At 44.4% G+C, this 13,223-nt stretch overlaps 1 protein-coding gene across 1 annotated transcript; it reads right to left on the minus strand.

Annotated features, from left to right (window-relative positions):
• Nucleotides 1-550: 550 nt before the first annotated feature.
• Nucleotides 551-12,045, minus strand: LOC145417184 (uncharacterized). The gene is made up of 4 exons (XM_080285959.1): nt 11,972-12,045; nt 10,504-10,696; nt 2,647-2,889; nt 551-559 (listed from the first exon to the last, which is right to left on the minus strand). The coding sequence occupies exons 2-4, from the start codon at nt 10,630-10,632 to the stop codon at nt 551-553; spliced, it is 381 nt and encodes a 126-aa protein (XP_080142085.1). The 5' UTR covers nt 10,633-10,696; nt 11,972-12,045.
• Between the last annotated feature and the right edge of the window lie 1,178 nt (nt 12,046-13,223).

The raw sequence follows: 13,223 nt of genomic DNA on the forward strand, positions 1-13,223 counted from the left end.
ACCAACTTGCCTAGCCCCAGGCTCCTACGCTCCTCATGGGGCAAAGTAGCATTGGATGATGGATGGATGGATGAACCTTCAATACATTAATTACCTTGGGCATCATGAAGGGTGAGTATGAAGGCAAACTCAGATGTCAACTGGCAGTCCGTCTCACTCTTAACATAGCTGATCACTTGTCCACGCACCTCTGCTGTGAATGGCATCAGAACAAAACTTGTAAAAAAAAAAAAAAATTAAATTGTTAAAAATCACTCCTCTGACCATTACACAACCCTTCAGTGCCCCATCAGGGGCACAGGTGCCTGGGTCTACACAGCTTAGTCCAGGCTGGATTACGAGGCAAGTGAACAGTTGCTCTTTCTTGAATATGAGGGGAGGAAGGGGGAAAAATCTGGAACTGAAAAAGAAGATGACGAGAATGAAGAGGTGGAGGAAGAGCCTGGTACTTTGAGAAGGGGGGGGGGGAGCTGGCATAGAGATAGGAGAATGGAGGAGGAAAGGGGGGGCAATGTGATAGATGGAAAGGGGGAGGAGTACAGAGCTGGCACTAGGGGCACTGAGGAGGGACCAAGGTGTAGGGGTAGTGCACTGAGAAAGGAGGGAGTGAGGAGTAAGGGAAGTGCACTGAGAATAAAGGGGGAAGGAGGAGAAGGCTGCAAATGAGGTGGGGGGGGGGGAGAATAAGTCTCTGACAGAGATAGGGGGTGGTGGTGGTGAGGGGGCTGGCACTGAGAGAGAAAGGGAGAAGGAAATTACTGAGGGAAGAGAGAAGGCTGGCATTAACAGAGGAGGAAGTGGAAGAGGCTTGGCACAGGGAGGAAGAGTACTGATAACTGTTTACTGAAAAGTTAGGCCTACCAGTAAAGAAGTGTCAATCCTAAGATCAGTTGATAAAAACTGTTCATTATGTGGGTACCAATAAAATATTATACCTGACCCTATCAATATGATGTCTTTAAAATATTCATTTTCTTTATCCATGGACAATTTACATTAACTGTAATTTACTTTGAAGAGAGTACTGTACTAGCAGCATCTTGGCTAAATGAAGTTTGTCTTAGTTCAATAAAATGGTTAGAAGAAATTTTAAAAATAAAAAATACACCATAATCATATAGAAAGGTTTAGGTCCAAATCACAAAACATTATCCAGAGAAAATTTAAAGGTGCTATATTTTTAAAGAGAGTACTTGCATCTTGGCCGTAGGTGGTTCACCACAATTCAATAAAACTGTTAGAAAAATGAATTTTAAAAATATAAAACATCATCATCTATGGGTGACTCTACACTGAGTGACAAGCCAAATGGTTTCCTGTACACAGGAAACTATTTACTACGCTGGGTGGTAACCATATAACCAAATTTTGGTGCCTGGTGGTTTAGTGGGTAATTATTGTGCTCCAATCGGATTGATCTGGTGAAGGTTTTAAATCCAAGGGGTGGTTGGGGTTTATTGCTCACGTAATGCCAGTCAGGGATGAGTGAGGTTGGTCACTCTCATCTTAAATGTCAGGACCAACTGCCTAGCCCCGGGCTCCTACGCTCCTCATGGGGCAACGTAGGATTGGATGATGGATGGATGGATGGATCATACTGAAAGGTTCAATGGATCCAAAGCACAAAAGGTTAAACTTCAGTAGTTTCTTTAAACATACACTCACTAGTGCCAGATTATTTACTTCAGCATTATAGGAACCTCTAGTGATGAAGTGTCTAAAAGCCATATTTAACTACTCCAGTTACATCGCTTGAAATCTTGGCTGGGAAAAAAAAAAAAAAAAAAAATCATCATCTAATCCAGTGTTGCCCTATTAGCGTAGGAACCTGGGTCCTGACTTTAAGATGAAAGTGACCAGCCTCACTCATCCCTGAGGGGCATTACAAGAGCAATAAACCCCAACCAACCCTTAGATAACCCTGCACCAGCTCAATCCAATTGGAGCGGCTTAATTACCCACTAAACCACCAGGTGCGATAATTTGGTTATATGGTTACCACTCAGCACAGTAAATGGTTTCCTGGTGTACAGGAAACCATTTGGCTTGTCATTCAGTGTAGAGTCACCTGTAGACAGAAGGAAGAAAGAAAGAAGGGAGAGAGGAAAGGGCAGGCACCCAAGAAAGTACTACATCGAGTGAGTGGATGGTACGCACCCCCACCAACCACTAATAATAATAACTATGCCAGAAATGACATGCCACATTATTTTGTAATATAAATCCACCTGATAAAGTATACATCATCCAGATATCAGTGGAGTTTCATTACCTCGTGATAAATGCACAGCTGGACACATACAAAGGTAACTGCATACAGTGACAGCAAACACAGGCAAATATGACTAACCTTGCATCATCCAGTATTGGTGAGTGACTGGAGGCGTTTACCAAGAGACACTGCTTGTTTGTGTGACACTAGAGGCCTTGTGTGTTGCTGCTGCCCCTCCACAGTGGATGATGGGCAGGCCTTGTGTGTTGCTGCTGCCCCTCCACAGTGGATGATGGGCAGGCCTTGTGTGTTGCTGCTGCCCCTCCACAGTGGATGATGGGCAGGCCTTGTGTGTTGCTGCTGCCCCTCCACAGTGGATGATGGGCAGGCCTTGTGTGTTGCTGCTGCCCCTCCACAGTGGATGATGGGCAGGCCTTGTGTGTTGCTGCTGCCCCTCCACAGTGGATGATGGGCAGGCCTTGTGTGTTGCTGCTGCCCCTCCACAGTGGATGATGGGCAGGCCTTGTGTGTTGCTGCTGCCCCTCCACAGTGGATGATGGGCAGGCCAGGGGATGAGGGGTGACAGGGTGGAGGAAGTGGGCGGCTTGGCTGATCAGTTTGGCCTGCCACACTAACAATCCTGCTTGCTGGCTCAGATCTGATACTTGCCAAATGCCCTGTGGGATAACAAGTCAATTTAACCCCTTCTCTGCAATTACACTGATTTTCAGTACTGTTTAATACTGCTATATACAGACAATTTTATTCTGCCTGGGTAAATATAAACTGGAGAGGTCAGACACACCACTAGAACTGCCTATTCATACAAAGCATCCCAAAATTTCTCCCCCAATTCCTACCTAAGAAAAGGGATGAGGCAGGATCCCCCTTCTTCTCCATTAGAGAGAGAGAGAGAGAGAGAGAGTGCTGGCACTCAAATGGTGTACCACAGTCCTACTCTGCACCACAACAAGCTGTGGTGTGGACCCCAGTGCCATCCATCACTGAGGGTTTGGTAAGTTGCTCAAAAATATGTACTATTATTACTTAGGACAATGGATGAATTTCTTTCTCAGTACAGATCAAATTTGTTACATTTCACAAAGTTGTCAAATTACATGAGGTTCAGTTATATTGGTTATAACTTAAGACATGTGTACCCAGTATTATATAAGACTCTTTACAAACTTCATATAAAAATATATCAGTCTGCTTTCTTCATATAACAAAGGCGACGAGTGAGACAACTGATTAAGAGAAGTCACTAATTTTTCCAGCTACTCCAGGTGTTTATATCACTCATATTAAGGTTTCATTATTGAGTCATATCAGCCTTGTGATCCTGCTAGAATTTAATAGTAGTAACTTGAGAACAGCCTTTCCATCCACGAGAATATTTTGAGCCTCTGTGGCAGGCTGCACTACAAGTACTCACAGATTTATGTCATTAGTCACTAAAATGGTGGGGTAACAGAAGGCTACTGACATGTATTAGACTGGCTACAGGTGGGCAGTGTGCAGTACTGGTGAAATAGTGAATGGCATTATGAAGTAAGGGTAAAAGTGCTCATCATCACCACCATCCGGACCTCCTTTCCCACCCTAGGGCAGGGTGGGGAGCAGCAATGTCCAGACAGCCCAACTCTGCCCAATCCAATGGGCCACACTTCCATTCACTCATTATTCAAGCCCCTAGAATCCTGGCTCTATCGTATACGCCAAAAACAATCACCACATTCTGTAGCTTCAAATAAACGTATCCGATTGAGTCAATCCAGATGCTACCACATTAAAAAGGGTGCCAAAATCCAAAGGTCTCTCATCATTAAATAAAATCCTCTGGAGTCAGTGAGAATATATCTATTTATCTATTGCCAGACGCCTTAATCCTGCAAGGGATGGCCACAAACAAATCACCTCTATGTCGCCCTGTCCCCCACCATTTCACTGCCCTGCTCCTAGCTCACACCCCCCTCTCTCATATACCTCTCCACTCCATCCCTCCATCTCATCCTTGGCCTCCCCCTCCCTCTCCCATCCCCCAACTCACTCACATACACTCTCCTTGTCAAGCTCTCACTCTCCATCCTCTCCACATGTCCAAACCACCTCAGTGTGAGAATAAAAGTAGATATACAGGAATATGGCAGTGTACTCCCACTCATGAAATCATCATTGTTACATCTATCTATCTATTGCCAGACGCCTCAATCCCGTTTGGGGTGGCCACAAACAAATCGCCTCCAAGTCGCCCTGTCCCCCACCATTTCACTGCCCTGCTCCCAACTCACACCCCCCTCTCTCATATACCTCTCCACCCCATCCCTCCACCTCATCCTCGGCCTCCCCCTCCCTCTTCCCCCCTCCACTTCACTTACATACACTCTCTTCGTCAGTCTTTCACCCTCCATCCTCTCCACATGGCCAAACCACCTCAGTGTGTTCCTCATAACGCTTCCTATCACATCCACATCCACACCACAACGCTCCTTTATATCCTCATTTGTCAGCCTGTCTCTCCATGTGACTCCACAGGCTCCTCTTAAATAACTCATTTCCACTGCTCTCACTCTTGACTTGTGTCCTTCCAACAACGTCCAAGCTTCACTTCCATATGTTAGAGTTGGTATCACAATACTGTCATGTAGTAACTTTTTCACTTCCATGCTCACTTCCCTGTTTATCACTGCTTTCAAAGAACCACCAACCTTTCTTCCCTGCTGTACCCTTTCAAGCATTTCACCCTCCAAACCTCCATCCTTACTCATCACACTACCCAAGTACTTAAACGTACTCACATTTTCCAATTCCTCACCATCCAACCTCGCTGTACATTCACTGACTTCACCTCTCTCAAAGACCATCACTTTACTCTTCCCTACATTCACCTTTAGATTCCGTTTCTTACACACTCTCCCAAACTCATTCACCAATCCTTGCAGCTCCCCTTCGTCTTCACTCAACAACACAGTATCATCTGCAAACAACAGTACAGGGAGTTTCCAAACACTATCCTCTCTCACCAGGGCCACTCCAACATCCACTACCCTACCTTGTACCTCTTTTATTACCCCATCCATGTACAGATTGAACAACCATGGAGACATGACACATCCCTGATTCAACCCAACTTTCAAAGAGAAAAATTCACTTAGTTCACCATCCACACGCACTGCAGCCTTCGCACCATCGTACATACTCTTCACAGCATTCAACAACTTCCCATCTACTCCATATATTCTTAACACTTTCCACAATCCTTGTCTATCCACCCTGTCATATGCTTTCTCCAAATCCATGAAAGCCACATACAACTTCTTTCCCTTCTCTAGAAACTTTTCCACTAAAGATCTAAGAATATCTGATCTACACAACCTCTTCCCTTCCTTAAGCCTCCCTGTTCTTCTCCAACTAATTTCTCTGTTCTTTCTCTAACTCTGTCAATAAGTATCCTACCATACACTTTTCCTATTATACTAAGAAGACAAATGCCCCTACGATTACCACACACTTCTTTTTCCCCTTTTCCTTTGTACAAGGGAATAATTATACCTGACTTCCAATCCTCCGGGACTCTACCTTCCTCCCAGGCCAATCTGCACATCTTCCCCATCCATTCTACTACTATCTCTCCCCCATGCTTCAGCATTTCACCACACACTCCATCAATTCCTGGGGCTTTCCCCGATATAACTTTCTTCATTGCTTCCACAACTTCTATCCTATGATTTCTTCCTGTCTTTTCACCTCCCTCCTTCTCCCAGCCATTCCCCAGCCACTTATACTCGCATTACTTCCATCCTCTATGTTGAACAATTCCTTAAAGTGTTCTCTCCATCTGCTCACTTTTTCTCCCTTCTCCACTAGTAATCTACCATTTTTATCTTTCACTCCCCTGCTAACTTCACTTCCACCCTGTCTTACTCTTTTCACCTCTTTCCAGAACATTTTCTTACAGTTCCTCCACTTTACACTCAAATTCCTTCCAAATTCCTCATCCACTCTCTTCTTACTCTCTCTTACTAATCTTTTCACCTCTCTCTTTCTTTCTACATATAACTCTCTCTTCCACCTCTCAACTTCTTCCACGCCCCTATTTCTCATCCATTCATTGTATGCTTTCTTCTTTTGTGCCACAGCCTGTCTCACCTCTTCAGTCCACCACGCTGTTCCTTGCACCCCCCTCCGTCTTCTCTTACTTCCACACACCACATCACATGCTGCACATATTTCTTCTGTAAATATCTTACACACACCTTCCACGTCTCCCATCTGCTCCAATTCATATTTGCCCAATCGTTCCTCCACTTCTCTCTTATACTCTGCCTTTTTCTCATCCTCTTGTAACCTTTCCACTCTCCTTGCAACTACTCCTTCTTCTCGTCTTTCCCTTCTTCTATTCCTCCATCGTTGTTACATGATGATCTGTAATCAAGTTGCCAATAGATATTTTAACCAAGTTGCCAATAGATAATTTTTTTCAATTTAGGAAGGGCCATAAATAGTGAAAGGTTAATGAAAGCAACAATCAGCCTCGGCAGTTTGAAAAGTACCCCAAACGCTTAATGGAATTATCGTGAAAATAATCAATAGAATCCATGTCCTTGAGAAGAGATTCACTCCAGAAGCACGGCTGGCGTCACAAGTCCTCTTGCCTATCCTGTATTTTTTTTTTTTTTTTTTAAATGAATCTTGTGAATCCACGGCAAATGACACCAATGACAATAATCTGTGGCCAAAATAGTTATCAGTGTTGCCTGCGTCTCATCACCCAAGCTTAGTTTCATTACCCAAGCTTATTTTCATCACCCAAGCTTATATTCATTACCCAGGTTTTTTTTATTATCTTCCAAGCTTATTTTCATCACCCAAGCCTTTATTCATTACCCAAGCTTATTTTCACCACCCAAGCCTTTATTCATTACCCAAGCTTATTTTCATCACCCAAGCTTATATTCATTACCCAAGTTTTTTTTTATTATCTTCCAAGCTTATTTTCATCACCCAAGCCTTTATTCATTACCCAAGCTTATTTTCACCACTCAAGCTTATTTTCATCACCAAAGCTTATTTTCATTACCCAAGTTTATTCTCAAGAGGGACAGGGCGACATGGAGTTGATTTGTTTGTGGCCACCCCTTATGGGATTAAGGCATCTGGCAATAGATAGATAGACATATTTTCAAGATCCATCAAGAAACAGGCTAGGGCTGACAACAGGGCTCTTGATACTGACTGTACACTGACAAACTTGGTATCTAATTCCTTCCACTACCAAACTAACGGCAGGTGAAGTCTATCTATCTATCTATTGCCAGATGCCTCAATCCCATAAGAGGTGGCCACATACAAGTCTCCTCCATGTCGCCCTGTCCCCTGACATCTCACTGCTCTCCCCCCAGCTCACACACCCCTCTCTCATACACCTCTCCAATCCATCCCTCCATCTCATCCTCAGCCACCCCCTCCTTCTTTCCCCCTCCAACCCACAAACATACACTTTCCTCACTGGTCTCTCAATCTCCATCCTCTCCACATGGTCAAACCACCTCAGTGTATTTCCCCTAACGCTTCCTATCACATCCACATGCACACCACAATGCTCCTTCACTTCCTCATTTGTCAGCCTGTCTCTCCATGTAACTCCACAGGCTCCTCTCAAATAACTCATTTCCACTGCTCTCACTCTTGACCTCTGTCCAAGCTTCACTTCCATACGTTAGAGTTGGTATCACAATACTGTCATGCAGTGACTTTTTCACTTCCCTTTTTCTTAACACTACTTTCAAGGAACCAGCAACCTTTCTTCCTTGTTGTACTCTTTCAAGCACTTCAATCTGTTAATAAAGCTTATATCTAACTTCTGTAGCTTGAAAAGTCTTGATTAAGCTGTAGAAAAAGATGTGAGGGCAAGAAGAATAAGCAAAAAATTACAGGTATATATAAATATATCACGTGCAGTTTGTGAAGTATTTATCAAGCTGAATAAAAATTGTTTAGGGGCAGCAGTTGTAAGCAAAAAATAAAGCAATAACTAACTCCTGCAGTTCAAGACGCCACCACTGAACTTAATAAAATTGTTGGAAGGCCGTGAGAATAGAACAAAACAAGTCCGTATACCCCTACCTCACAAATCATGCCTAATATATCTCCTACCAGATACAGTACTTGCTTGCCCATCACTCATGAAAAGAGCTGTCTTTCACTTCACTAAGCTAGCTCACTTACTCACTGGAATTACCTCCTCACCCACTCAGTCACTGTGATTATCTGCCTCCCTCCCTCCCTCACTAAATCATTCATTCACTCACTCAATGATTCATTCATTCGCTGCCACAGTAGAAAAAAAAAAACTGCCTACAAATATAAAAATTCTGAGGAAGCCAACCAATGACTGATGAATGCCACACTTTTGTACATAGTGTGGGCGTTGAGGAGCTCTGTGCCGGTGCAGCAGAAGTGCATGTGTGGAGTGATGGGCAGAGCTGGTGGTGGGCAGGGAGGTGTGTCACTTGCCAACCCCAGTGGTGGATGCTCAGTTGTCCTGATGATACACCACTCATACCTAACCCCTTCTCTACATCCTGTAAATATATACACTACACTGACATTACTGACTTAATAAAAGCAATTTTTTTTCTTACAATATACATCGCATACGTTTATGTGAAGCTACTGATCGTGCTGAATGTTTTTGGCGTATCTGATAGAGCCAGGATTCTGGGGGCTTGAATGATGAGTGAATGGAAGTGTGGCCCATTGGACTGGGCAAATTTGGGCTGTCTGGTTGCTACTCCTCACCCTGCCCTCGGATGGGAAAGAAGGTCCAGATGATGATTATGATGATGATGATGAGGCATGTAGGTACAGTAGCCCACATGCTTTTATATATATATATATATATATACGTAATAGATACATTTTCCTCAGGGAGCATCATAAACACTGAAGATATGGCTTAAACTGTCTAGTTGGGGCCAGAGAGGAGCACCTTCCTGCAATGCCATTAATATAACCGGGTGGCTTGCAGTCCCCATACGAAGGTGCCTCAGTTCCCTCCCTCCCTATACCACAAAAAGGTGTGTGGTGGACTGCAGGAGAAAGGCCACTTCAGCCACCAGTCACCAGGTTTATGTCCATATGAGCCTGGGGTCATAAGAACAATTACACTGGCAGCCTGACAGTCTACCTGAGATTTTAACCCTCACCTTCAAGGCCTGCTCAAGTGTGAGTAAGTTTCCAGTGTGAGTATGTACAAATTACAAAGTTGGCAGCCTTGTTCTCCTGATGACATAACCAATTCTCATCTGGTCATATCCAGTGGGGTAGTCGTGTCCAGGGCAGTCATCTCATTCATCTTGTGCCGGTGCCGTGAGTCAACACCATGGCCTGCACAGCTAAGTAAATTCCACATGACAATAATAGTAATAGTAACAAACATTAATAATAATAATAATAATAATAATAATAATAATAATCTGTGGTAGGTGGGGGTGCTCACCATCCACTCAATCGATGTAGTGCTGCTCTCAGGTGTCTGCCCTTTCCTCTCCTCCATCCTTCTTTCCTTCCATCCTCTTCTGTCTTTCTTTACTTCATTCTTTCTTCGTCCTTCTGCCTACGGAAGACTTTACACTCCCTCTTCTGTCTTTCTTTCCTTCATTCTTACCTCTTCCTTCTGCTTGTGGGTGACTCTACACTGAGTGACAAGCCAAATGGTTTCCTGTACACCAGGAAACCATTTACTATGCTGGGTGGTAACCATATAACCAAATTTTGGCGCCTGGTGGTTTAGTGGGTAATTAAGGCGCTCCAATCAGACTGAGCCAGTGAATGTTTATATCCAGGGGGTGGTTGGGGTTTATTGCTCATGTAATGCCACTCAGGGATGAGTGAGGCTGGTCACTCTCATCTTAAATGACAGGACCAACGTGCCTAGCCCCGGGCTCCTACGATCCTCATGAGGCAACATAGGATTGGATGATGGATGGATAGATGGATAATTATCAGAATGGAGAATGAAAGACTGACTAAGAGGATGTATGTAGGTGAAGTGGAGGGAGGGAGAGGGAGGGGGAGAATGAGGATGAGGTCAAGGGATGGAGCTGAGAGTGAGCTGGGGGAAGGGCAATCCAATTTTGGGTGACAGAGCGACTTGGAGGCGTTTTGTCTGCGGCCACCCTTTGCGGGATTAGGGCGTCTGGCTATAGATAGATAAAGAGAGCATCATCATCGTCATCATAATAGTAACATTAACATGAAGAAGGAGAATAACGTTAAGAAAAACTCACCCAGGGTATGTCAGTGGCAGGGTAAGGGTGCAGGCAGTGAATTTCAGTGCACCCTCCCATGGCAGCATCCCTTCTGACATTATGAACACCAGGGTTCTGTACCAGCTGGGTATGGGCTCGCTGGTACATCACATGGCAGTGAAAGTGTTGCCGGCTCCTCAGGGGGTCCAAGCTTAAAAGTGCTGCTGCCCGTCTGGAGAGAGAGAGAGAGAGAGAGAGAGATCTATCTATCTATTGCCAGACACCTCAATCCCGTTCGGGGTGGCCACAAACAAATCGCCTCCACGTCGCCCTGTCCCCCGCCATTTCACTGCCCCACTCCCAACTCACACCCCCCTCTCTCATATACCTCTCCACCCCATCCCTCCATCTCATCCTCGGCCTCCCCCTCCCTCTTCCCCCCTCTACCTCACTCACATACACTCTCTTCGTCAGTCTTTCACCCTCCATCCTCTCCACATGGCCAAACCACCTCAGTGTGTTCCTCATAACGCTTCCTATCACATCCACATCAACACCACAACGCTCCTTTATATCCTCATTTGTCAGCCTGTCTCTCCACGTGACTCCACAGGCTCCTCTTAAATAACTCATTTCCACTGCTCTCACTCTTGACTTGTGAGAGAGAGATACATTTATATATACAAGTCTGAGAATATGTGGTAGGTGGGGGCACTCACCATCCACTCACTCGATGTAGTGCTGCTCTCGGGTGTTGCCCTTTCCTCTCCCCCATCCTTCTTTCCTTCCATCCTCTTCTTTTTTCCCTTCATTCTTTCCTCGTCCTTCTGCCTATGGGTGACTTTACACTCCCTCTTCTGTCTTTCTTTCCTTCATTCTTTCCTCTTCCTTCTGCCTACGGGTAACTTTACACTCCCTCTTCTGTCTTTCTTTCCTTCATTCTTTCCTCTTCCTTCTGCCTACGGGTAACTTTACACTCCCTCTTCTGTCTTTCTTTCCTTCATTCTTTCTGCCTGTGGGTGACTCTGCACTGAGTGACAAGCCAAATGGTTTCCTGTACACCAGGAAACCATTTACTACACTGGGTGGTAACCATATAACCAAATTATGGCGCCTGGTGGTTTAGTGGGTAATTAAGGTGCTCCAATGAGATTGAGCCAGTGAAGGTTTATATCCAAGGAGTGGTTGGGGTTTATTGCTCATGTAATGCCACTCAGGGATGAATGAGGCTGGTCACTCTCATCCTAAATGGCAGGACCAACTTGCCTAGCCCCAGGCTCCTACGCTCCTCATGGGGCAACATAGGATTGGATGATGGATGGATGGATGGATGAAGTCTGAAAATAAGTCAGAAATATATGTCTTAAGTACAAGGATAGCATAAGTGTAAAGTGTAAGTGTAAAATATCAGTCAAAATAAGTTTTCAGCATAATTAGTACAGAGTTAGTAAATTATTCCACATAAGTTATTTACACACATACAGTACACACATACAAATATACTTACCAGTGATTTTGGCAGGAGCAGCACACCATCCTCATAACTGTGCAAGGTAAATCTGGACCAACCGGATACCTCCCCCCATGCTGCCTTGGAGAGACTGTGTGAGGCCAAGATGAAACACTCAGTGGCGGCAGCATCACCCCTGATGGCGGCATAAGTCTTTAGCTGTGGCACATGAGGAGTCAGTCTCTTTTTTTCACTTCGCCACATGCTGGATAGAAAAAATCCATCAGATTTTTCCCGTACTCATTACAGCAGTGTATCATCTACATAATACTGTATATGTGCTACTGCTATATCTATTATGTTGCTATGCAGATAATGCTTTCACTACTTATGACTGTTTTTGGAACTTAAATACTGTAGTTTTTGACAGGCCAGTGTAAGTCATGTTGTGTGTAATTCAATGAAGTGTAATCCTGAGGCAGGAATGAGTGTCACTGGTTACTACAGTTGGTTTGTGTTCAACTGGCAGTGCTGGGCTATTCTGGCAACATAAATACTATGACATGGTTGTAGGAAAATCACTGAGCCTATGATATGAGGTATGAATGAGTGTCCTTGGTTACTGATCCAATTAACCATCAACTGAGCTGAAAAGGGCTATAAAAACATTGTCAGATGAAACAAACCCACTACTGTCAGACTGAATCTTCACTTTAACTATACTTTCATCATTAACAGAAAGTGGTTAGATAACACCCAATATTCATTATGCACTGTGACAAGGATGGACACCTTCACATGGTGACACTGATGTAAGTGGGTGGCTCCATGTCCAACCAGTGTCCTACAGCTGCCTCCCTCCACAAGGCAGACTGCAGCAGGATGGGCACTACATCCTGCAGTCCACTGGGTTTGTGTCCACATGAACCCCAGGCCACAACAACAATGACCAGATATACTTACTGGTATAGACTGTGGCTCCATGTCTGGACATCATATTTTGCCTGAGATAGAAACAGGCCACACCCTCCATGCCGTCCCTCAATGCCACTCCTCACATCATCTTCACTCAGGAAGTTGATGTTAACCTGAAAAATAATGAAATAATGCAGTTTCTCTCCCACACATCCTTACCTCCTGCCTCACTGATGGTAAATAATTTCATCCCTCCCTCTCTTTCTATATGTCGATGCATAAGTACACATGTATGTAGTGTAAATTGCCTAAGGGTAATACTGTAAGTGAAATGCACAAAAAAACTATGAAACTCTTAATTGTAACTTACCTGACCTTGAGTCCACCTGTCAGG

This window comes from Coenobita brevimanus, chromosome 109 (genome assembly GCF_032717465.1).
Source record: "Coenobita brevimanus isolate Jiangsu-jjx chromosome 109, ASM3271746v2, whole genome shotgun sequence".
Lineage (NCBI taxonomy): Eukaryota > Metazoa > Arthropoda > Malacostraca > Decapoda > Coenobitidae > Coenobita > Coenobita brevimanus.

Coding starts and splice junctions, on each gene's coding strand:
- LOC145417184 (XM_080285959.1), bottom strand. CDS start 10,632: ATGTACCAGCGAGCCCATACCCAGCTGGTACAGAACCCTGGTGTTCAT. Junction 2,890..10,503: donor CTGCCACTGACATACCCTGG/GTGAGTTTTTCT, acceptor GTTATCCCACAG/GGCATTTGGCAAGTATCAGA.